Below are 24,250 nucleotides of genomic sequence, written 5' to 3' on the forward strand. Positions count from 1 at the left end.
GGGCCACACAGGTTAGAAACAATATGTTCAATGTGTTTCCCCAACTTAAATAGAACACAAGAAAATTACCACCTAAAAAAATAAATATTATTTTTATTTGGTTATATGCTTCTGAGCCTGATCCAAAGCTCCATAAACTGGATAGAAAAACTCCTGCAGACTTCAATTAGCTTTACATCATGCCCGATAATGAATGTAATCATTTATTCAAGTTGTTAATTGGTGGCTAGATTGATACAATTCATAATAATCACATCTCTAACAACCTTTGCCCAGAAGGGTTTCACCTTACACTGCAGGTGCCACTAAAGCTGAGAGAATTGTTCAAGTAACTTTGGATAAAAGAACATTTTTTTCCTGCATTTATTTTGTGTGCACTCATATTTCACATGACTCACATCTGACTGTTCCAAAAAAACCAAAAAAAACCAAAAAAGGCAGTTTTTTTTTCACTTCAGCATGGAGCAAAGGTAAAACCTACCTACCCTTTCCTTGGTGGTTGGTTCCATTCCCTGTGTGCACGAGTTTGGACATTTCTATCCCCGAAAGTGAGCAGGGAAGTGGAGAAGGGAGAAGTCACATCCCTTCCATGTACACCTCCTTTCTGGCACTGCCTGGCACCATCTTAGAAAGACAACACAAAGCACTAAAATATCCTGATATCCTGGGGGGTTATGGATTTCTTTTTTTTTTTACATTAAAAACAGACACACACACATATATTGCTCCTGTATTTTCAGTATTCCACAAAAACCAGAAGTCTGTTTAGACTTTTAATCTACTAAAAAAAAATAAAGTCCCATTTGGAGGCAGTGAAATATTGGGAACTATTTTAATGTTGTTAAGAAGTGGTGTAAATAGCAAAATGAAGTAATTGAGGATATGAGTAATATAAAGTATATTTTGCATGCTGGAAAATGTAGCATTTTCCACTTGCTGAAGTCTGTTGTCTTTATCTTCATTAAAAAAAAAAAAAATGTTATATACATATATCTATCAATCTCAGAGTTTTCCCAAACTCTGTCTTGACAGTATTATCTCAAAGATAAAGCATTAACACAGACTGAACTTTTCCACAAAATTTTCCTCCCCCTGCAACTTCTGAGTATTTCCTCACTGATGTAGAGTCAGCTGAACACACAGCATTAAACAACATGGAAAAGATAACAAAATGTGACAGGTCATAAAAGTCACTTAAATACATTGGTGGCTAGAAGATCTTGGTAGCTCTTACATGAGTTTTCAGAAAAGCTACACATTGATAGAAAAAAGTTTGCTATAATTTGCTTTAAGCCATTAACTATAACTCAGTAGAAAGGAAAAAAATTCCAAGCTAATAGTGGCTCAAAATACAAAAAGAAGTAATAATAAATACCAGTGAGTGTCTGGAATAACTAACATTTTTTAGACTAGTTTCTTGAATGAAAGCCGCATAAAAAAAAAAAGAAAAACAAAACAAACTTTGGTGGATATTTTTATTAACAAGTCACACCCTGCTGGTTACCATGCAAGCAAACAGAATATCTGCTGCACAGCATGGATTCTAATCCTCTAAATATTTACTTACACATCTCCTTCCCTATTCTGGTGAGGCTCATTTGGCACTCAAGAGGTGTGGGCATGTGCCCAAACATCTGCAGGAGCAGTGTCCAGGACAGGCAAAATAAGGGAAAGGCAGAAATGGAAACCCTGGAGGCTCACCCTCACATCCCACACTGTCAGGGGCTGGAAGGTGCAGGGAAAACCCTCCTGAACTCCAGCCTGTCTATCCTGGAAATGACAGATTCACAGGATCACTGGGTTGGAAGAGACCTCCAAGATCATCGAGTCCAACCCAGCCCAAACACCTCAACTCAAACCTGGCACCCAGTGCCACATCCAGGCTTGTTTTAAACACATCCAGGGATGGTGACTCCATCATCTCCCTGGGGAGCCATTCCAGAAGTTTATCACTCTTTCTGTAGAAAACTTTTTCCTAATAGCCAACCTCTATTTCCCTTGGCACAGTTTGAGGCTGTGTCCTCTGGTTCTGTCAGTGCTGCCTGGAGAAAGAGCCCAACCCCTCCTGAGCACAGCCACCTTTCAGGAGCTGTAGAGTGATAGGGTCACCTCTGAGTCTCCTTTTCTCCAGGCTGAGCTCCCCCAGCTCCCTCAGGGGTTCCTCACAGGGTTTGTGTTCCCAGCTCCTCTCCAGCCTCGCTGCCTCCTCTGGGCATCTCAATGTCCTTCCCAAACTGAGGGGCCAGAGCTGGCACAGCACTCGAGGTGTGCCCTCACCAGTGCCCAGCACAGGGGCAGAACGAGCTCCCTGCTCCTGCTGGCCACACCATTCCTGACCCAGGCCAGGAGCCATTGGCTTTTGGCCACCAGGGCACACTGCTGGCTCATGTCCAGCTGCTGTCCATCAGTGTCCCAGGTCCCTTCCTGCCTGGCACTGTCCAGCCACACCATCCCCAGCCTACAGCAGTGCAGGGGTTATTGTGGCCAAAATGCAGGACTGGGCACTTGGACTGATTAAATTTCATCCCATTGGACTCTGCCCATCCCTCCAACCATTCCAGGTCTCCCTGCAGAGCCCTCCTGCCCTCCAGCAGATGGACACACCCTCTAGCTCAGGGTCACCTGCACATTCACTAATGGAAGGCTCAATCCTCTCAGATGCTCCAGAGGGTGTTGGAGAATTGCATCTATCTCCATGGGCCAGGGCTGCCTTGCCCCAAGTGATCCTGCAGAGTTTAGTGAGAGCAGAAACCCATTAAACCCCAGAGAGGTGCTGGCCAACAGGCAGAGCTGAAGCAGCAGCAAAGCTCTTCTCAGCTAATGCTGGCTCTCAAAAGGGCACAAAACATTAATCAATCCACTCACACAGATGTGCCAAGAGAGGAGACCACTGCTGCTGTTGGGATTGCACTGCCTCCCAACTGGAGAGAGGGAACCACTGCTCCTGTTGGGATTGCATTGGCCTCCAACTGGAGAGAAGAATCCACTGCTCCTGTTGGGATTGCACTGACTCCCAGCTGGAGAGAAAAAGCCACTGCTCCTGTGCTGCCTCCCAGTTGGAGCCACTTAACCCCTGGCTTATGTTCATTATACACTGTCCATTTAATGAACACAGGTCAGAGTCCATTTTTAAAACCAGCCCCTTAGTACTGGAGTTTATATTGTGACTGCTTAAAAAATAAATGAATGAGATTTGTTTTCCTCTTTAAGATTCCCACAGCGTTAAATCTCCTAAAACGTCTTTAGGAGTATTTTTCTTCCTGGAAAAAATGATAAGTGTCTATTATAACAAATCCTCACCAAGCTAGAGGTGAAATGAAGTTTACATTTTCTCTTTGTGTGCAAATGTAGTGACAAGACATTCCATGTGAGAGATGATGTGACAGCACATCCCAGTTTCCATTTGCTCTGGAATCTCATGTTTCAGTAGCTGTGGCAGCTTCAAAGGGATTCAAACTGAGTGATCCCAGGAAAGGGCAAAGAGGTATTTGACAAAGGAACCCTGACAACTAATGCAAGATGATGCTGCAAACTGCTGTGTTCAGCTGTGTCCCAAAGCTCTCAAAAACAAATAGGAAACTACTCCATGAAGGGAAAAAGCACCTTACAAAATTCACCTGAGTGATTTCCCACTGTCTCCTAACATGTTACAGAGGAGAGAAGTTACAGAAAGCTTGAAGCAAATAGGAATCATTACTATGTGAGACATGAGGCCTGGGCTCCACCTTATAACTGCTTCATTTCCTTTTGTATGTCTGGGAATGAAGGTAGTTGATTGTTCTTTCATTAAATACTGCATGATAATCAGACAGCTAGAGTCAATCTGGTGTAAGAAAACATCAGAGCATGATTTTTCTCCCACAGTAAGCAGTTTTTCATCTGGCAGGGAGGAAACCTGTGCTCTCCAGAAGGTTCACAAGATCATGTATCTCCTGGAAAGATGGGACCTACTCAGATCTGGGAATATAACCTTAGTGACTCTTTCATGATCAACAAAACCTTGAGCTTCTTCCTTTTTCTGTTCTGTCAGCCCAGAAATTCCATATGGGAGATCTCAGAAGGGCTAATTCTTTCTTCCTGCCATACAAGACACAGTTGTTACTAGAGCACTAGTGCAGAACTAGGTGGTTCCTCACCACATGATCCTGTTACACTGCAGGGGAAAGCAAAAAGCACTGCTCCATCCCTGGGCAGATGTGACCTTCTTCTTGGCAGAACCTCTATTTTCCAATAAATACTCCATTTTTGTAGCTGGCTTTCTATGTAGGGGCAGAAGAAAAATCCTACATGTTTAGGCACAGTAACAGCATTTTCTTAAACTTCACTTTTTTAACTTGCATGTAAAGAAATAGCCTAATAAAATTAAAAATAATAATAACCAAAATGCCACACAACCAAAACCATGTGAAGATCGACCAAACAAGACTTTGTACTTCTTATGGCTTTTCCATGTTGGAGAGATTAGAAAAGTCACTGAGCAGCAGAGACAAAGCTCCAGCTGTATTTCACTAACACTGAATGTACACTTGCACTACAGTGATGAGCACAGCCATTCACTGTCTCAAGACAGAGCAGAACAGCACTTCAAAGGGAGGGACAAGGAAAAAAAAAGAAATAAAATCCCTCAAAAATAGCAAACAAAAAAGTCCTCAAACCAACAGAAAGAAACTACTAAATTGCAACTCAAAAATAGGACCATGGCTTGAAAAAACCCAAAGCAAACATTTTTGGCTGGTCAGAGTACAAAAATCAGCAATATCACTTAAACATACAGCAATTTAATGAATCTCCTCTCCTGCAAGCAGTCTAACAGATGCTTAAAATGAACTGCATTGCTGTTACAACATGTCTGTATTGATGCAATTTGCTGTCTGATTTCTATATAAACAAGTTATTTTATCTGCTACAGAGCTTTATTTGGTTTTTCAGTACTATGAGCTCAGCCTAGGTACTGGCATGTAAGCTTTCTTGAAGTAGTATTTTTTATCAGATAAGTCAAATATGAAAAGGGAGAACTTGGTGACCTAAAACAGTCCCAAAAGCACCATTCTGGATTAAGATAGGGCCACTTAGGGTGGGGGAAGCAGCAGATGCTAATCCCACTCCATAAGGAAAGGGCTGTAAAGTCATGAACACTCCACTGACAGCCTTTGGATTTCATATTTGTGAAGCTGGAAAATTCCCATCATTGCAGCAGCTCTCTCTCTGCTCCCTTTCCTTTGTCCAAGAAAAATTTTTAAAAAATTCATTTTCCTGCTCAGACTGGACCAAATCCCTGGATGCTGTAAGTGAGCCCCCAGGTGAGCTGGTGGCAGTGCGCAGCAGGTACTTACTGCAGTTCTCTGCCCTTTTGTTCCTGTGGATCACTGTCTTTTGGCTGGGGGTGCTGAACAGGCTGCTCCAGTTGACAGTGTGGTAGTAGCACAAATTGCTGTTGTCTGTGATGTAGATGTTGCCAGCACTGATCTGCTTCAAGGACTGGAACTGCAGGGAGGTGATGCCTTGTTGCTTTAGGATGAGCAAGGAAAGGCCACTGGGATGAGGACAAAAGTGAGAGAGAATAGCAATTAGCTTCAGAAGGAACAACTTATTATATCTGCCAGGGAGTTGCCAACTGGAATTAGTTCCAAGTGTCAAGATGATCTTTCTAGAAAAACTGAGAATTGATCAGAAAACTTTCATTTTGTGATAACACAAATATTTTGTGAGTCAAAATCCAGTTCTACTGGCTAGGAAATGATGAGTTCTGTCAGTAGTGAGATACCAGAAGCTGTGATGCTCATAGCACTAGGCCAAGTAAGTCAGCAGAACTCCTCAACCAGTTTCATTTCATCCATTAACAGTTTTTTTTAAGATAATGTGCTGTTAGGAAAACTGAATAAAATTCAGATTTTTCTTTCAACAGCATTAATACTATGATACTTTATTATAATAATGATATTATTAATACTATGGTAGTTTATATGCTAAGGAGAATGTATTAAAACATCTTCTGTCAGGCATCAAGTGAATGTTATTTTAAGTATTACAGGAAGAAATTGTTATTTTCATGGATTTTTTTCCCAGCCCACTTTCTACATTTCATTTTTCTTTGGTTGTAAGATGTGGTTATCACCTTTCTTCATCAAAGGAACAGTAAATGATTGTCTGCACAACACGAAAATGACTGCACATATTTTATGCCTGAAGATTAGTGAAGACAATATCAGTTTCTGGGCATCCTTTAAGTTATTGTATTTTAATGATGATAATTGTTTTCCAGCTGTTCCAAATAAAAAATGCTGCCTTGGAACAGAGTTTAGGGCTGTAATTCAACCTCAAGGTTTCACTGCTTTCACATTCTGCTCAGGCTGCTGTTTAAGATGCCAGCAGAATCCCGTGCCTGATTTACTCCATCTCCAAAGTGGGAATCCAGGGGGTGCTGTATAATTGCTCAGGTACCTCCCTGTGCTTCCCCCAGCATTTCTCACCGTGCTTTCTTCTCATCAAACCAATTTCTCCATCCGAGTTTCCACACAGAAATATGAAACATGTCTGGCAAAAACAGCACTACAGGGCTCACAAACACATCACCTGCAAGGTGCCTCAGTGATTTCAGTGTTCTTCCACCTTTTACCTGTTCTTAAAACCACTTTGTTGTTTGGGCACATGAGCCTGCATGCCTAATCACAACCATATAAACTCCTAATAATGAGGCTTAGTTCTATTATTCATTCCTTTTAAACTATGTTTCTTCACAAGGCATTTTAAACCATAAATGTTAAGTTCCAGTCAATGATAAAATAGCTACAGCCATGAACCAAGACTAGTTTTTTAAAATAATTATGTTGAGAAGGTATTATCCATTATAAACAACTGATTAGCAAAGATACTGATATAATGAACACCTTGGTAATGGAGGAAAAAAATATTTACTATGTCCTTCCCAAAGGATGCTGCATTCTCTGCTAGTGAACAACCACAGAACACTAATAAAAAATTATTCCACCAACAGAGCAGTAAAGTACCTTACCTATAGAGAGCTCTCCCACCGATGGTAACCAAGTTAGAAAACACCCTGAAGTCTGTCATATTCTCAGGCCATGACTGTATGTTCAAATACCCTGAGGAAAAAAAAGGCAAACACATGAACACAAATTATTTCAGCCATGTGTGAGCTAGGACAGGCTTAGCCTATAAAGGAAAGACAGTGCCAGTTTGAGGAAAAGCAATAAATAAGGAAAGTTGCAGACCCTCAGGCTGCTCACCACCATCTCCACCAAAAAAGAGAAGGAAAACTTGTCCTGATTTCCAGGGTGAGGGCTGTTCACTCTCTGCTCAAGTTGTTCTGTGCTGCCCAAACCTCCAGAGAGGGCAATTCCCCAGGACTCTGCCCCAACACTGGGCTGAAATGCAGTACACATAATTACAAACAGGGGTAATTCCACTTCAGCCGCAGGGCTGAGACTGTCAATTACTGTATTTGGGAATAACAAATAACATTCACCCAGGTGCCAGATTATCTTTGATATTCATTAGGAAGAGATTAAGAGTTTACTTTCATTTTTAATCCCATTGGTTTGCTGAAATTCACAATTTTTCAGAGGTCAAGCATGCTGAGCCTATACAGCTACAAACAATCTGTGGCGCTTGTTTTGATATTTTGGTGGGGTTTTCTGTGCATGAAACAGAACAATTCTTTTGCATTTCCCTACCTCTACATAATCAAGAAACCAAATGAGAATTCAGAGCTGTAGTAACTCCCTCCTTATCCCCCACATGGTGAAACAAGAAAACAAAGTACTGAGTACCCAGTTCTATGACCCCATTGAAAAGTCACAAAAAATAGGACACACCACTCACCACCACATTATACATCTGTCTTTAAATTACAAAAGCTAACTTGCAGCAGCATCTTCTGTTACACCAAGGGAATGAACTGTAAAAGCAGATTAGAACTTTCAAATGCTTTCAGGTGAAGGAAATGGTTTCCTACATTTCAGCACCATTTTCCTCACGTTTCCCTTGCAACAATTGTCCTACTTTGCTAACACGGGACCAAGATCCTTTGTCCACTTAGCATCTGCCATAATGGGTATCCTGCGTTCAAAGGACAACACAGTTGTGAAAATCAACTGATAATGAAGTTTTCTGTATTAAGCTTTCATAAAAATGACAGCATGATGAGCTTAATGAAACAAAGTACCTTGTGTTCTTCAGAAAACCCAACACATGACAACTGTAAGTGCAGAGTGAGAATGAATTCATTAATTAATACAGGCTATAGGAGATCAGAAGTGTGTTACCTGTTATCTCTCTCACTGTTTGGAAGATATTTAATTTCTCTGGATTGATGGCAGCGATCGTGTGATACGGGTCTCTGAAAGATTAAAATCACACAGTGTGACACTCTAAATAAGAAAAGATCAGGTTCTCAAAGCCATTCCATGCAGGAAACAGCATTAAGGTGCTCCAAACTTTGCTCTTATGAGGATATGCACCAAGCTGCAGCCTGTTGTTCCTGCAGATAGGTGTCAAAATTCTCCCACCTCAACTTGAAGGAACATAAAGGCTCAATCCATTCATGTTTTAGCAAAAGCTATGGAAAATTAAGGGATTCTAAACAACCGTGAGTCCCCTTCCAAAAGGAAAGATGAATTTTCAGTGTTTTTTCCCAGGAATATATACCAGGAATAACAAATCTGCTCCTAAAAGGAGTGACAAGCTATAAGCAAAATTAAGTTAAAAACATGCCCACAGTTCCTGACACATGGCATTTAAAGGGCACACTTTTTAGAAGGTGTGGAATAAGGAACCTCTAAAAGTATGGATCCTTGTCAAGCTAGTTTGTCAATGTGAAATGAAATAACCTCCAAAAATTAAAATTTTAAACTTAGATATGCCATAGTATAAAAAGATGAAGCTGACCTCAATTTTGAGAGTGCCACCATTTAGTAAATATGTTACTTTCCTCCCCTATTTAAAAAGTCAACCATAAGTTTAAAGCAAACCTGCAAATTCCTCTGCAATGGTATGTTATGGTATTTCTTGTGTGCTTTGACAAACCTGTGAGGTGACACACTGATGGGGTCACCTCTAACCACCCTGAGCAGCAACAAAAGGAGTTCTAGAACGTTAACAAAAAAGCCCAGTGGGCCACAGAGGCATCAAACACATTTTAACAATGTGGAGCTCTCAGAAAACTAAATAACAAGTGTTGACTACCTAACACAAACACAGCACTTTGCTTTCAAATTGCATTACCATCAAAAAAAGGAAAAACCCTTGCCTGCAATAAACATGAAGCAGCTGAATTTCACCTCTAAATTTTGAAGATAAAATAGCTTTAAAGATGCAGATATAAACCCCTTAAAGAGCAAAACACCTGCTGTTTTATCAACATATAAAACTATAGAATAGTATATATATCTTAATGACTTTAAATAGATATGCATAAAACATTCATAATTCTATGTATATTTACATAAATTATAACAAATTCACAAAGACTGGAAGTTCATGTGTTCAGAAAAGAACTAGGCTACAGAACCACAGGATCAAAAAATAGGACAGGCTCAATTTCAGCACCACAGTTTCCAATGGGAACAACAAATCGTGCATCTTTCATGAAAATTATTTTCTGCCACTACCAAAAATCTTCCAAGTCCCCAGAGAACAAGACTTTAAGTCCCTAAAACACTAAAAATTCATACTCTAAAATTTGCAGTTCACTGTGAATACATGAATTTATGACAGAAGTGAAGTAAAACTTGGAGAGGAAATAAGTAAGATTGTTGTTTCTCTGTACTGTCCATTTATATAACAAACTACTTGTGTAGTCAGTGTAATTTTTTATATTTCCCTTTCATATTGCTGATTTACAAAATGTAATTGAAATTTTAACTAAAAAAGCTGTTCCAGAAGTCTAGCTATTTTCTTTCAATCTCAAATCTTCTCTTCTTTTAACCTCTACTAATGTAATCCATGCTGTAGAAAAATTTTGTGTTGCAGAACTCAGCGCCCTGATATTTCAGGCTTGCTGAAGTGAGTTTGCTTCATCAAGAATGAGGCACAAAGTGCTACACAGTTTCAACATTACATGTCCTACTCTTCTGTAATATAGAATATTTTACTTTCTGTTTATAGTCCAAATTTAGCTATTTTTCAGACAAGTACAATTTTATTCAAGGTTGGGCTTGGTTCTTTTAATGTAGACAGATTATTAAATGAGCTAATACAATTTTTCCTGCAAAAGCAGTTCTCCTACTCAAAGTTAAATTTCATGTAATGCACTGGATTAATCCACACAAGTTTGCACATGGGCCCTAGTTCCTTGTCGTGCATTTACTTTATTTTTTCCTGTCCTGTGAGATTTAACAGGTTTCCATCCAGCCTCTTTAGTGGTCATTTGGCCAGAGCAGTGCCATGTGATACTCTGAGGTTTTTCAGGACCTATTACAATGAGTAAAATTTAAACCAAAATACTGGATTTTTACACCAGTGAATTCTGTGTGCCTCTGCAACCGAAACTTGAATAGATTCTTCAAAACTGATTGACAGGAGGGCAACTTTTGTGCATGTGTGTGTACTGGCAGCCACCCAGACTGTGACAAGCTATGCTAAGAGAGGCTGCCTCTCTGCATATTATTATTGCATATTATAATCTGCATATTGTTCTTCCAGCCATACAAAATTTAAACAAACTCATGGAAGGCAACTTCCTTTTCTCCCTTCTATTCTCTGATCAGCCTTTATTATAAGCCAGTATTGAGGACCTCATAAAGCAACCAGAGAATCATGGTTGTCTTTTCTCTTTTTAGTGCAAACAATTAATCCACCTTTTCTTTTCCTAGAGGTTGAATCTTAAGAATCAAGGCAATAGTTTTCTTCACAATGAAAGGCAGAAAACTAATTTATTCTGGATCTGGTATTGCATAAAAGAAGCCTGCAGCCATGATTAAGAGGTGGATGCAACTGGTTTCAGCTGGCACCACACCATAATATTTTGTCACTTACCCATGAATCCCAGTGACAAGGAAGATAAGGTTGCCATTGATCTTGGTACAGTTTACAAACTTGTCAATGTTGCTGGAATCCACTGTCTGAGCCGACACCAAGCTGCCTGTCCCAATGCCATCACATGCTGCCAAAACAAGGAGCTTGTGTAAAGAACTGGAAAACAATTCCTGAATCAGAAGACGTTGGCCCTACAGACACGAGTCTTCATCTCATTCAGCAGAGAGGTGTTCAAGCAGCATCCTGGACCCATATTCCCAAAGCAGCACATCCCAATTTAAACCAAATATGAGCTACAGCACCTGCCACAGCACCCTGGCACACAGGTGAAGGTATTTCACATGGCATATAAGGGTGAGTATCAACCACATAAAATCCCACTCAGCCCAGTCCTGCCATTTCTTGGTGCAGCATACACTACAGAAACTGAGGGGCCCTAACATTGCTATATTTTAAAATATAAAGCTAACATAGCTTTTATATTTTTCAGATTCTGTGATGCTTTAGTGTGTAGTTCTGACATTTTAGGGGTTGGTAAGCTCTCCTCACAGAGTAGGGAGACAAAACAATTCCTTCTCTAGCTGGGGACCAAGGACAACCAATCCAAATCTCAGGCCCAAGAGCATAAAGAACATGAACTGGACAAAAACAAGCAGAATGGGACTTCATAAGCTAAAGCTGTAATTGAACAATTAACTCCAATATGCAAATGGAGCAGAATTTATAAAAGTGAGAGACCCCGTGACTGGTCATCCATTTTGTGACCATTTTGGTTCATCTTGGGTGTAGCCCTGGCTGGGCTCTTGTGCTGCCCTAGGTGGATCCATTGAGGCCTTTTAATAAATCCCCACTTTATTCTTTATTTCTGTCTAGTCTCTGTTCTAGGCCAGCCTATACAAGGCACCAGAGAGGTCCCCTTCTCTGGTAGATTTGTGGACATGGATCCATGCCATAAGACCCTTTAAAAGCTTGTATAAGTAACTTTTTATTTATCAGCTCAATCCGCAGGTTTGGTACCTGGAGAAACAGGCAACCAGTGAGGAAACATCTCTGTGTAGTCTGTCTGTGTAATTTAGCTGCATTTTCTGGGACACAGGATGCATCCAGGAACAAATCCCTCATGACTTCAACCATATAATGCATTCTGTCTGACTGGGCTCCTCTAACAACAACTACCAGCAGAAGCTTTTACAAACATGTGATAGCTTTCCTCCTGAGAAATTGAGGAACTCCATACCTGTGTATAAAACTATCTATTCAACAACAACAAAAATTATTTATCACAATTAAGCCAAATGTGGCTTCCATTAGGACTGAGAAGTGGCATAGGCCCATGTAGGAAAACCTATGATGCTTTGCACCACAGAGCTTCAAGGAGGGAGCAGAAAGTCTCCTTGCTGGAGTCTAGAACAGCAAAGTAACCTACAGATTTCAGTCTTCTCAACAGAACCATCACTGGTCTGTGTTTGAGACACTGAGAAAGGAGGTAGAAGATTCTGGGAAAGCAGAGACAGAGCAAGGAAATGGAAACTGATGTTGTATTGACAAATGTGAGATATCCCAGACATTGAAGTCAGAGATTTTTTTATGGCCCCCTTTGGAATGACAAAAGGACAATGCTAAAATGCCTCCAGGAAATACTTGCCATTAAAATAACACAACAAAGAAATCTTTCAGATTTCTCTAAAACCAACAAGAGATCCCCTTCATTTGTATCTAATAGAAAGTAATTGGTTTGATTATATTACCATTACAACTTAACAAATTTTCACTCTATTGTATGTGCTTGACATACAACCTACATAGCTCAAAATTTTGTGGGTATTCAAAGGCTATTCGTATTCTACAGCACACTCATGTAGGGCAATTCATGCCAAAATAAAACCCCGTGTAGACTACTTTCAAGCAGATTTATACTGAACCACTGCCTACCTTTAGGACAAATGTCAGTGCAGGGCTTGCACATCTTAATTCCATTTTCTTCAACCTCCATCTTGGAGCTCGGACATGCCCGGACACAAGAGCTGGAATCTACCACAAAGTTGTCTGAAAAGAAAAAGGAGATGTTGGCAGCAAGTGAATAAAAGTTGGAACGTGTTTTTGAACTCTGTGTCAATACCTATTGTTACCTTAGCACTTTCCCAGTGACATTAATGTTCAAAGTTCTGTGTTTTCAGAAGTGTATAAGCAAAACAGGCACATTATCAGTGACTCATAAAAATCCACGAGTTGTCAGGCCTGATCCCTCTTTCTCCCCCTTTTGGCTTTATTATTACTTGCAGGGGGGATAAAAAAAGTTAGATTAATTGGACAGAAATAAACCAAGATGGTCTGTCCTGTCTTTTTAATGCATACAATATACATCTGGGATAAAACAGTGAACAGGACAATGACAATTATTTCAATTTTTTATCCTGTAAAACAACAGCCAAAGGTAATATAGACTGTCCCTACTTAACTAAATGCTTAATACTGATAAGAAAGGGGAAAAAAATGGTAAGTGTTCAATGAAGCATTTGGGCAAATAATTATATCTCTTGTAGTGCATGATAGGAGGTTCTTAACAAACCAATGTTGCTTCAACAAATCCACCACTATTACAGGCAGAACTATGCCCTGGGAGTCACAGCCCCTGGCTGCTGTCAGTCCTCCACAGAGATTCAAAATTGGGATTTTGGGTTGGGTTGAATTATGGCTCCATTTAATATAGATCACCCATCCTTCTTACATGTAATTTATGGATAAAGTAATTAATGCACAACTGCAAACCTTCATGGAATGAAAGGGAGAGCAAGAACACTATCTCCTTTATTATTCTTTCCAATTAAACCAGCAGATTCAAAGACTGTGCAAGTGATGACACTATAATTTTTTCAGTTTCTTGTCATCATCTGGCTGGTATCTCAGAAGCATGTGGGTTTTACATGCACGGGATTCTTCTTTTTTTAACTCCCTCTTCCCCTCTAATTTTACTCTGGAGTTTTAAGACTGCATTCCTGTCAGTATTACAAGTTTATTCCTCATTGGGACAGAACTTCTTAGGGTAACTTTTTGTCATATCATCATTACTCCAAGTTGGGGACATCAACACCATGAAAGCATTTGGTTCCAGGTGTGGGCGATGGACTGTTATTTTTCCGAAACAAAAATTCATACCCTTCTGCAACCCCGCTATTTTAACTACTTATTTCCACAATTTTGGAATTTACAAATACTGATCTAAAGCATGAATGCAACAAGCAGTTGACCATGAAACCAGAAACCACCTTTCTTTAGGAAAATCACAATAGGATCCTTGGGAACCGCCAGCAGCACAGAATGTCGCTGCCGTTGGCCATCACCTGAGTTATTACAGGCTGCAAGCACATGTGAGTGATTGTGCTCTGCACTCTCATTCTCCCAATGTTTTTAAGGCTGCTGGGATGCAGTGCAGCCCCCCATGGCTGCAGGAGGAGGCAGATAGCAGGACAGGCAGCAGAGCACTCACGCGGGCACTTCTTGACGCAGAAAGCCCCGTAGGTGTACTTGGCGTTGTGATTGTGCTCCAGCTGGAAGGTGGTGGGGTTGTACACAAAGGTCTGGGGGCACTGTGTGACACAGGCACCACTGTCATTGAAATTCATGCAGGCCTGCAAAACAAGGGAGCAAAAATAATATGGAATTTAATCGTACAGCTGCTTTAGGGTTTTGTGGGTTTTTTGGTGCAAAAGATGGCCTTGATTGCTCAGATTTGCTGTGGCAGTGAGGACTGTGGTACAGAGCTCTCTAACATTCGTTTTGGCTACTTGGATTTTTGCTAGGATCTTGGCAAATAGGTGACTTTTTAAATTAGGCATTTTGGTGAGCCCCTTTAATTAGCAACAGTTGCCTGTTACAACACTTCCTACAAAACCAAAACAAACGCAGTAATTTGTTTCATAACTACTCACAATCAACCAATTCTCAACTTGATAGGGCATTCTAAAACTGCCAAGAGTGAGCAGCTATTTATCACCGTCTAAGCAAATGCTAATGACTTTTTCAGAGGTCCAACCCTTTGTATTTCTTACAGCATAAGTACATCATCCAGCTGAAAACTGCAATTCCCAATTAGGAGGCAAGAGGGATAAGAATTTATTTTAAGCTAGCACAGGAGGGGGCCATTTCCCTCAGTGGCAGTTTAACAAGGTCAGTTGCTTCCCATGCTGAGGGAGGAAAACAGGACTTTGTCCCACTTAGCATTCAGGCTCTGCCTTGCACAGCTGACAGAGGACAGGATAACAAAAGTAATGGGATGCAGGGAAAACAATTGACCATGCAAGGTTGGTAATTAGGAGTAGAAAGCCCCACCGATTTTTGACATTCCTTATCAGCATACATCATGTCCGTGGTTTTAACTACAGATCATAAGAAAACTGTTGGAGTAATTTTCACAGAGCATACCATGAATGAAAAATCTGTATGAATATGAAAGCTGTAGCCTGGCTTGGATCCCTCTAGCAGTTTAAGCAGCCACTGTTACTGGGTATTGCCTCCTCACTAACCTGTAATCCAGGCTGCTTTACAAGTGTTAGTCTAGGAGTGAATCCTTCTGGTCTTTTTCCATTTTTCTTTGTTAAAACACATACGGTGCTGCATCTTGAAAGAGTCAACATGTATAACAATAAAATACATGTCCTGTCCCCTTGCCTCCTGGGCTGGGCTGGGACTGAGAGAAAAGAGGAAAAGATTTCCCTCTTCTGATTTTACTAGCAGTCTTCATCTCCATTTGGAGCAGGACCAGCAGGACCTTGGGACCTGTCATACCAGAAGATTTTGGAAAGGAGAGGCTAATAATCTATCCAAGGACAAAATCTGCTGCTGAAAGGAAAAAGCAGGGAGATCTGTGATAAAAGCACTGTCCTAGATGGAGCATGTGCTGAGCAAAACTGCTGATCCTGCCTTGCCTGGTCCTGTAAAATGTCTATTATAAAACCTGACAGTTTCTTTCATAGAAACAGATTTTTTTCTTTTTCTCCCTTACAGAGATAAATACTTTACTCAGAACTGGATTGCAAGTCCACTCGAGGAAAAGGGTTGTGTAACTTTTCTGGTTCCACTAGGGAGTCAGCCAGGCCCTCCTATGCATTTCAGGTTCTAGACCCATTTTGAATCCAAGATAAAAGCATCAGTAAAACTTTGCTTGAGCGTGTTTGCTGGCATTTATGTCAGATGATGATTACTGTCTTGCTTTTGGAACTGAATATGCAAATGAGTGCACGGCAGCAGATGGAGGAGGATGGATGAATTTTATCTACAGATATTAAAACCGTATTTAGAACAGGATGCTGCTGCAAGATCCCATAATGCTCTAAAGGATTTGTAATGCTTCATAATCTGTACTTTTGCTTATTAATAAATACTAATTTAGTTTGTTTCCTCAACCCATTTCTTACATGTTGACTTCAAAGGTACTCCATCATGTACATGACAATTCTCTGATAACAGTTTAGCAAATGCATAAAGCAAAGCACACCAATACTCCTTGGAGACAAGGCAATTCTCAGGAAAAATTCATCTAGAAGATCTGGAAACTTTTAATTTATGACTGAAATGTTTTATATACATTTGTAATTGCTTTGATAATATATGCAAATTTCTAGCACTTTGTGCTAAATGCTGCTAATTTGTGAATAAAAGCACAGGAAACGCACAGGGAAAAAGCAAAGTTATGTGTCTCAGCTGAAAGCTAAGCACAGTTGTCTACAGCCTAAAGGGTTACACTTTTCACCCACTGTGTCTAAGCAAGTAATGACTAGGCCTGAAAATTGCCAGACCCCTGCTGAATTTCTTTTACATTGCTCTGGGGCCAGAAGGGAATGAGAATAAACCCTGGATGCCTCTCTGCTGTACCAGAAAAAACATACCAGTTGATTTTTAGCACGTGTATTTCCACAGCTGCCACAATTCAGAAAGTGTAACTTTAAGGCTGAAGCAGCACCAAATTGTGCTGCCAAAAATTTGTCCTTTGTGGGTGAGGGTCCAAAGGGATGCAGAGTCCCCAGGCAGGTGCAAAGGAGAGCTTATTGCAAAAACCAGGCCTTTTTAAGCAGTTAGACCTTTATCAGTTACATAGTTTTAAATCATAACAAATCCAACCAACCACCATACATCACAATGGGAACAGGTAATTATAGAACTTGTTTTTCTACCCCTAATTCAGCTGAGTCTCTTTCCCACAGTCCTTTTCTACTTAGCTAAAGGTAATAGGCCTGAGCCATTATTTTACAAGGCCTTCCTTTTTGTAAAGTTTTATTTAGTAAAGGCCCTTAACCTTTGAAAATGGTTACGTCAACACATCAGCTGCGAGGATGCTCCTCAACACTCATTTGGGAACAATGACTGCATTTTTCCTCTTCCTTTTACCTATTTATATTGTCCATGACACAAGAAAGACTGGTATTTTCCTGTCCCTCTAGTTCAAAGCCAACAGAGAACTTCTATATGATGTGTCTGTTGGATTGCCCATACCATAGGTGCTGAGTGAAAAGCCACAGAGAACAGCTTTAGCAAATCCTGTTGTTCAGCAGCAGCCAAAGAACAGCATTCAGAGTGTGGTTTTAAAGCACAAAAGCTATCACTATCAAGCAGCCAGGGCCAGCCAGGGAAAGAGGCATTTTTGCCAGTTCATTATGAGTCACTTGCCCACAGTTTCAAAATATATGCAATTTTCCACACCTTCCTCCCAACTCCACCTGGCAGTCAAATTCACAGGTATTTGTATCTTCAAACACGTGGGTGCCTTTGAAAACTCACCTCTCTGTGCAGTTTCTAGGTCTAGGCTTCTTTAGACCTAGGTTTGTTTCCCCTGAAACCATTAGCAAAACTTGTCTCATTAACCCAGTGTGATGAGCTACACATTTTTTTGGGCTCAGTTTTGGGCTCTAAGGCTGCTAAAACTCTTAGAAAACAAGACAGATTTTCTAAAGGCCTAGACATTTACATTGTCTATTTCTTTAAAGAAAAATCTATTTCTTTCCATCTGAAGCACACATGTAGTAACCTGCATTTGAGGGAGAGGGTTTTGGGAACAACTTTCCTTCCATCTCCACAAAGAAGCATATCCACTAAAAAAACTGGATATAAATTAAATCTGGCAGAAACAGGGAATGCCTTGCACAGAGAATCTAAATTGTATTCTTGACTTTCATATGAAAAGCACACAGAGCACTAATAAAAACCACGTTCAAATATAGCGACAAGTACTTTTAAAAACCCACTATCGCCTCTAATTTTGGAAAAGAAAAAGATAAAAAATCACAGAGATAAGCATATTAATGGCTCCCAATCTGTATTTGCAAATCTCACAGATCTGTTAATGAGTAATACTAAGTAGATAAATAGAACACGAAAAACCCTAAACGCATCCTGAATCTGCGAGCGTGCGTGTGGTACATCAGAAGAGGCGAAAGAGTGAATTTCATGGGTGAGAGCATTAAGAAGCTGCAGGGTGAGTGGCAGGAAGGATAAGGAGACGGGCACGTACGAAGCAGTCGGTGTCCTTGGGTCCGGAGCAGCCCCCGGCGCACTCGCGGTGGCAGCAGTCGCTGACGTAGGGCCCGTAGCAGCGTCCGTCGCACTGCTCCGCACACACGGTCTTGGTCACTGCAGGGGCAGGAAAGGGACAGCGTCACACGCGGGGCCAGGCACGGAGCTCCTGGCTGCTCCCCCAGCAGAGCCTGGGAAAGGCCCCAGGCAGGCAGGGAACGGCCTCAGCGGGGCTGGAGATCGGATCCAGAACGCCTGCAGGACACCTGCACAGCTGTGTCCAGAGTGCCTGCACATCTGTGTCCAGAATGCCTGCAGGACACCTGCACAGCTGTGTCCAAAATGCCTGCAGGACACCTGCACAGCTGTGTCCAGAGTGCCTGCACATCTGTGTCCAGAAAGCCTGCAGGACACCGGCACAGCTGTGTCCAGAATACCTGCACAGCTGTATCCAGAACGCCTGCAGGACACCTGCACAGCTGTGTCCAGAACGCCTGCAGGCCACCTGCACAGCTGTATCCAGAATGCCTGCACAGCTGTGTCCAGAATGCCTGCAGGACACCTGCACAGCTGTGTCCAGAATGCCTGCAGGACACCTGCACAGCTGTACCCAGAACAACTGCACATCTGTATCCAGAATGCCTGCAGGACACCTGCACAGCTGTATCCAGAATGCCTGCACAGCTGTGTCCAGAACGCCTGCAGGACACCTGCACAGCTGTACCCAGAACACCTGCACATCTGTATCCAGAGTGCCTGCAGGACACCTGCATATCTGTACCAAGAACGCCTGCACATCTGTATCCAGAACACCTGCAGGACACACCTGCATCCAGAACATCTGCACATCTGTATCCCAGATGCCTGCACAACTGTATCCAGAATGCCTGCAGGACACCTGCATCCAGAACGCCTGCACATCTGTATCCAGAATGCCTGCAGGACACCTGCAGCCAGAACACCTGGCACATCTGTATCCAGAATGCCTGCCAGGCACTTGTATCCTGAACATCTGCAGGACACCTGTACCCACAATGCCTGCACAACACCTTTATCCAGAATATCTGCAGGGCACCTGCATACAGAATATCTGCACAATACCTGTATCCAGAATACCTGCATGATCCCCTCTTTAGGAGCACACATGTTGTTCAAGGATTGTGGAGAAACAATTTTTAGTGTGCCCTCTTACCCTTGAAAACCAATGGGGAATGTTACTTTCAAGTTATTAGGTTTTTTAAAGAGGATATGACACCCTCATCCCCGCTTCCCTGAAAATAACAGAAGAGTCCACCAGTTGCATGTGAGTTTTCCCCACCAAGAACAGCAACACAGAGTAAATGAGTGAAATTCAGAGTGAGACCACCAATGTCACAGCCAAATGCTGCCCTCGATGGCAATCCATTTGGCAGATGGGAACAAAGCAGACTGCAACCTTGGAACATGTTTGAAAACACCACTTGCTATTTCTAAATTACAGAAACCTGCCTTCATTCACAGAATGAAGCAATGAGACCTACCAGCTGGGTTGTTGTTCCACACCTCTGGAGGCTTAACCTTGTGCAAAGAATGGTCACCCAGTGGCCCATCCACCTCCCCTCCCTCCCTCAGATGTAACCTTTATCTTTATTTTATGGAAAAATAAATTAGCATAATCCAAACTATACCAGCCACCACTGCCCACCGTGCTGTCAGCTGTCTGTTGATAAAAGCTGGGATGATGCACTTCTGCAATTAACCTTCAACTTCTATTTTTTAAAAGCATTTAATTACTTCTTTATGAAAAATACTTTTCAGGAAGCAAGAGAAAACAAAATTCCATCCAACTATCTGCTTGATTCTACTATTTTAATGTATAGCTAACACCTTTATAAGTGCATTCTGATCCAAAATCCCTTCACTACTTGCCAGTAATGCTGAAGGTTCTTGCTACATACAGTATTTATTTAGGACATCAAAATGTAAATAACTAAAGAGAAGTGATTGCTTGTAATCTACGGAATAAAACAGTGCACTTTTAGAGCATTTTCATCTTGCTGATACCAAAGGAAAACCCCCAGAGAGAAAGCAAAGGCTTTTGTGGCTCGTGCAATCTAATTTGAGAAATTTGGGAAATTCGGTGAAGGCACTTACTGTCAACACTGCCTGAAAAGAACATTAAAAAGATTTGTTTATTTAAGTGACAGTATTGATAAATGTGAAGACAAATGTGAAACAATGGCACCTGTGGCTACGTGCCACCAGCACACTGTGGTGACAGTCTTGGCTCATGAAAATGAACAAATTCCTTCCCTAGCCTGGGAATGTCTTGTTTTCCAGCAGCTCAGGATTTGCACTGTCTGCCTGACAGAGAGGCACAGCCCAGCCTTACCCTGGCTTGAGGGAGGGCCCCAATTCCCACTGGAGGGCACAGAGGCCATTCAGTTCCCCCTACAACCCAAACCCTCTGTGTTTGAGTTTCAGTGCACCCTACAACCCAAACCCTCTGTGTTTGTGCCTCAGTTCCCCCTACAACCCAAACCCTCTGTGTGTGTGTCTCAATTCCCCCTACAACCCAAACCCTCTGTGTTTGTGCCTCAGTTCCCCCTACAACCCAAACCCTCTGTGTGTGTGTCTCAATTCCCCCTACAACCCAAACCCTCTGTGTTTGTGCCTCAGTTCCCCCTACAACCCAAACCCTCTGTGTGTGTGTCTCAGTTTCCTCTACAACCCAAACCCTCTGTGTGTGCCTCAGCTCACCCTACACCCCAAACCCTCTGTGTGTGTGTCTCAGTTTCCTCTACAACCCAAACCCTCTGTGTTTGTGCCTCAGTTCCCCCTACAACCCAAACCCTCTGTGTGTGTGTCTCAATTCCCCCTACAACCCAAACCCTCTGTGTGTCTCAGCTCACCCTACAACCCAAACCCTCTGTGTGTGTGTCTGAATTCCCCCTACAACCCAAACTCTCTGTGTTCTCCTGAGCCACAGGGAGCTGATCCTGGAGCCAAGGGGCACCACCCAAAGGCTCTGCTTCCCCTTCCCCATGGCACCTCGTGTTTTGTCATGGCCACAGCCAGCTCTGCCTTGTGGCTGTGCCTCGAGGCCATGCACAGTGTTAAATGCACTCCTAGCTGCTGCCCCACAGCTCTGGGACATTTTGCTTAAACCCCAGGAAGTTTTGGTGCAAAGCCCTTCTGTGTGGGTAATCAGTGTGAGCAACCTCTGATTTATTTACCCCAGAACCAGCTGCTGGTGGGTGTGGGCCATGATGTCCACAGAGCCACTGGCTCCTGGTGGAGGAGCAGCTCAGCTGGCTGGAGCATGGTGCTGATAACTCCGAGGTTTTGGGGTTGATCTTGGCATGGGCCATCCACTTCAGGGCTGATCTGGAGAAACATGGTCCTCTCTTCAGCACAATACTTGAACTGGATGTCATCAAAAAGCATATTTTGCTTCTGGTTAGACACCAGCTTGAGGAGGCTCTCTACCACACTGCTCAGGATAGGGAACACTGTGCGTTTTCCTGAAGCAAAATTAATAATTACAGAAAATATTTGTTGCTGCTCTTCCCCAGTTGTTTATTTTTCAGGGAAAACAAACAATGCCAACGTGTTGGTCTAGGAAGAGGCCAGGACATATCATATGCTTCACTGTATGCCATATTTACATTATAGCTGCTGCTGAAGGCCCAGGTCTGTGGAGAACCTGTCAAGTGTCTTTAGTGGCACCAACACACCGAGACATTAATGAGCTTAGTGGGCTCTGGATCTTAAGGACTCATATTTAAGGCACTTCATTAAAAGGAAGGTTTTTCCCCAGAAAATAATTGCCTTTCCCACAAGGCAATGCTGTGTATTGTCTGAAGGCCTGAAACAATCTGATTGCTCAGATGTCAAAAAACATCACCAGTTCAGCTTCCTGCAATCCTTCTCAGGGGTAACCCCACAGAAAATACACCTAGCTGCACTGGTTTAAAAAGATAACAAGCTTTTTCCCCCCAAGCACAATCAATTGCTTTTATAACTGTAACTCAAGACCTAGCTGAAAGAGTGAATTATAAATATTGTCCAAAATGTCAAACTATATGGCATTTCAGGTACTCATACCTTCACCCAACACAACTGTGAAGAGAGCCTCACTAATCCCAGCTGAGACCCCAAGCTTCAAAGCAGACCTTTTGAGGGTCAGCACAACCACCTGCCTGGATTCCTACAGATCCTGTGTGTGATCCCAAGAATTTGGAGGGTTCAACTATACACAACTATCAGAGTCAGGGCCAGGACCCCAAAGGACAAACCCCAAAGTCCTGAAAAATGTGCTTTGCATTGAGATGTATTTCTGGGTGAGACTGTCAACTTCTACCAGTATTTCATAGCAATAAGCTGTGATGAAATGACCACTTCATGTACATGTGCAAATTATCAGTCTCCTTTATGTTTTCCCTTCATCTTTAATTGTGTCAGGACACTATCAATCCATGAAGGAAAAAATGGGAAGTAACTGAAATCAATGAAAGTGCTCCCAACATGCAAAGTTATTAGAACAGTACAAGGGTTTTAATTAATGATGCTGGCTGCAAGCAGAAATGTGGGTTTCCCTGATTGATCCCAGCTGCTGGTTCAGCTCTTTCTGTGTGCCCCACCAGGCTCCTGCTTGTCTTTTGCTGCTCTAATTTGGCACCTCCTCAGCAACACCAGCTGCACAAGGACAGTGTAAATACAGTTGTGCTCTGACCACACTCCTGTACACACACAGAGTCAAGGAGCACTTTTCATTTGCTAAATGTTTTGTGTTTCAGGTTTGATTTATGGGTTATATTTGCCTTTTTTGCATTCCCTTAATAGGATCTATATTCTGATTTAGATTGTTGTCTTTTCAGTTACATTCCTTTGGGAAAAAGTGCATAATCTGTCACTTTAATAATGTATTGAATAGCAAAAGTTTTCATTTCTGCATGAAAATCCTAACAGATATGAACAGCAAAAATTTTAACTACTTAACCATAGATTTTCAAATTTTATTAGTGACTTCCAAAGACGTTTGTTATTATTATTTTACTTAAAGTGGTTACATTCTATTCAGTGTGTGCCCAATAAATTCAAAAAAGTGTCTTTTTAAAAGCATTTTCATATTAGCCTTTCCTGACACTGAAACAAGTTATATAATCTCAATTTCAATTCATTCCTATTAACACTATTAACAGTTTAATTATAAAAATAAAAAGGAATGCTAACTGTGTAAAACAGTACCCTGGAATTTTATCTTCTCCATCTCCTAACAGAACAGCTTGGTTTAGATTTCCGATTGTCTTCTTAAATACATGAATTTTCTTGTCACATTTAGAGAGACATTAGAACAGAGTTAGATGCAGGTGGTGTTTCAGACAGTTAGCAACAAAGACATTGCTGGAAGGCAACATAAGAAGCAGCTAGGTAGATGATATTCATGAAAAAAACAAAGGGATTTGGGTTTTTTTCCATATGTAATTTGAAATGAAAGACACGGATTAAGATCTTTCATTTTTTATCCTTTCCCAGGAAAATAATTTAAATCTTATCTTGGGAGGGGGGCTCATTAAAATATTTTGCTTCAATCCTCAATAAAAAAAAATATCAAAATGAAGCTCTGAGTTGTTTCTAGAATCAAAATTTAAAAAATGGATGTAGCACTGCTGGAGTATTGGAGTGTTGGAAAGATGCTCATCCAAGGTCATGGGGTCAAGGCAGACACAATGTGCACAGCACAGCTTGTATCTAACAACATTTGTGA

General features: G+C 41.6%; 1 protein-coding gene across 1 annotated transcript in view; it reads right to left on the bottom strand.

Annotated features, from left to right (window-relative positions):
- ERBB4 (erb-b2 receptor tyrosine kinase 4) overlaps positions 1-24,250 on the bottom strand; it is a 595,862-nt gene that overhangs the window by 155,009 nt on the left and 416,603 nt on the right. Inside the window, exons 6-12 of the mRNA XM_031505345.2 lie at positions 18,500-18,618; positions 14,483-14,624; positions 12,928-13,041; positions 10,996-11,122; positions 8,286-8,359; positions 7,013-7,103; positions 5,334-5,533 (exon numbers count right to left, since the gene is read on the bottom strand). Coding sequence (XP_031361205.1) covers positions 5,334-5,533; positions 7,013-7,103; positions 8,286-8,359; positions 10,996-11,122; positions 12,928-13,041; positions 14,483-14,624; positions 18,500-18,618 — 867 coding nt within the window. The remainder of the gene's footprint in view (positions 1-5,333; positions 5,534-7,012; positions 7,104-8,285; positions 8,360-10,995; positions 11,123-12,927; positions 13,042-14,482; positions 14,625-18,499; positions 18,619-24,250) is intronic.

This window comes from Lonchura striata, chromosome 8, assembly GCF_046129695.1.
Source record: "Lonchura striata isolate bLonStr1 chromosome 8, bLonStr1.mat, whole genome shotgun sequence".
In the NCBI taxonomy this organism is placed as follows: domain Eukaryota; kingdom Metazoa; phylum Chordata; class Aves; order Passeriformes; family Estrildidae; genus Lonchura; species Lonchura striata.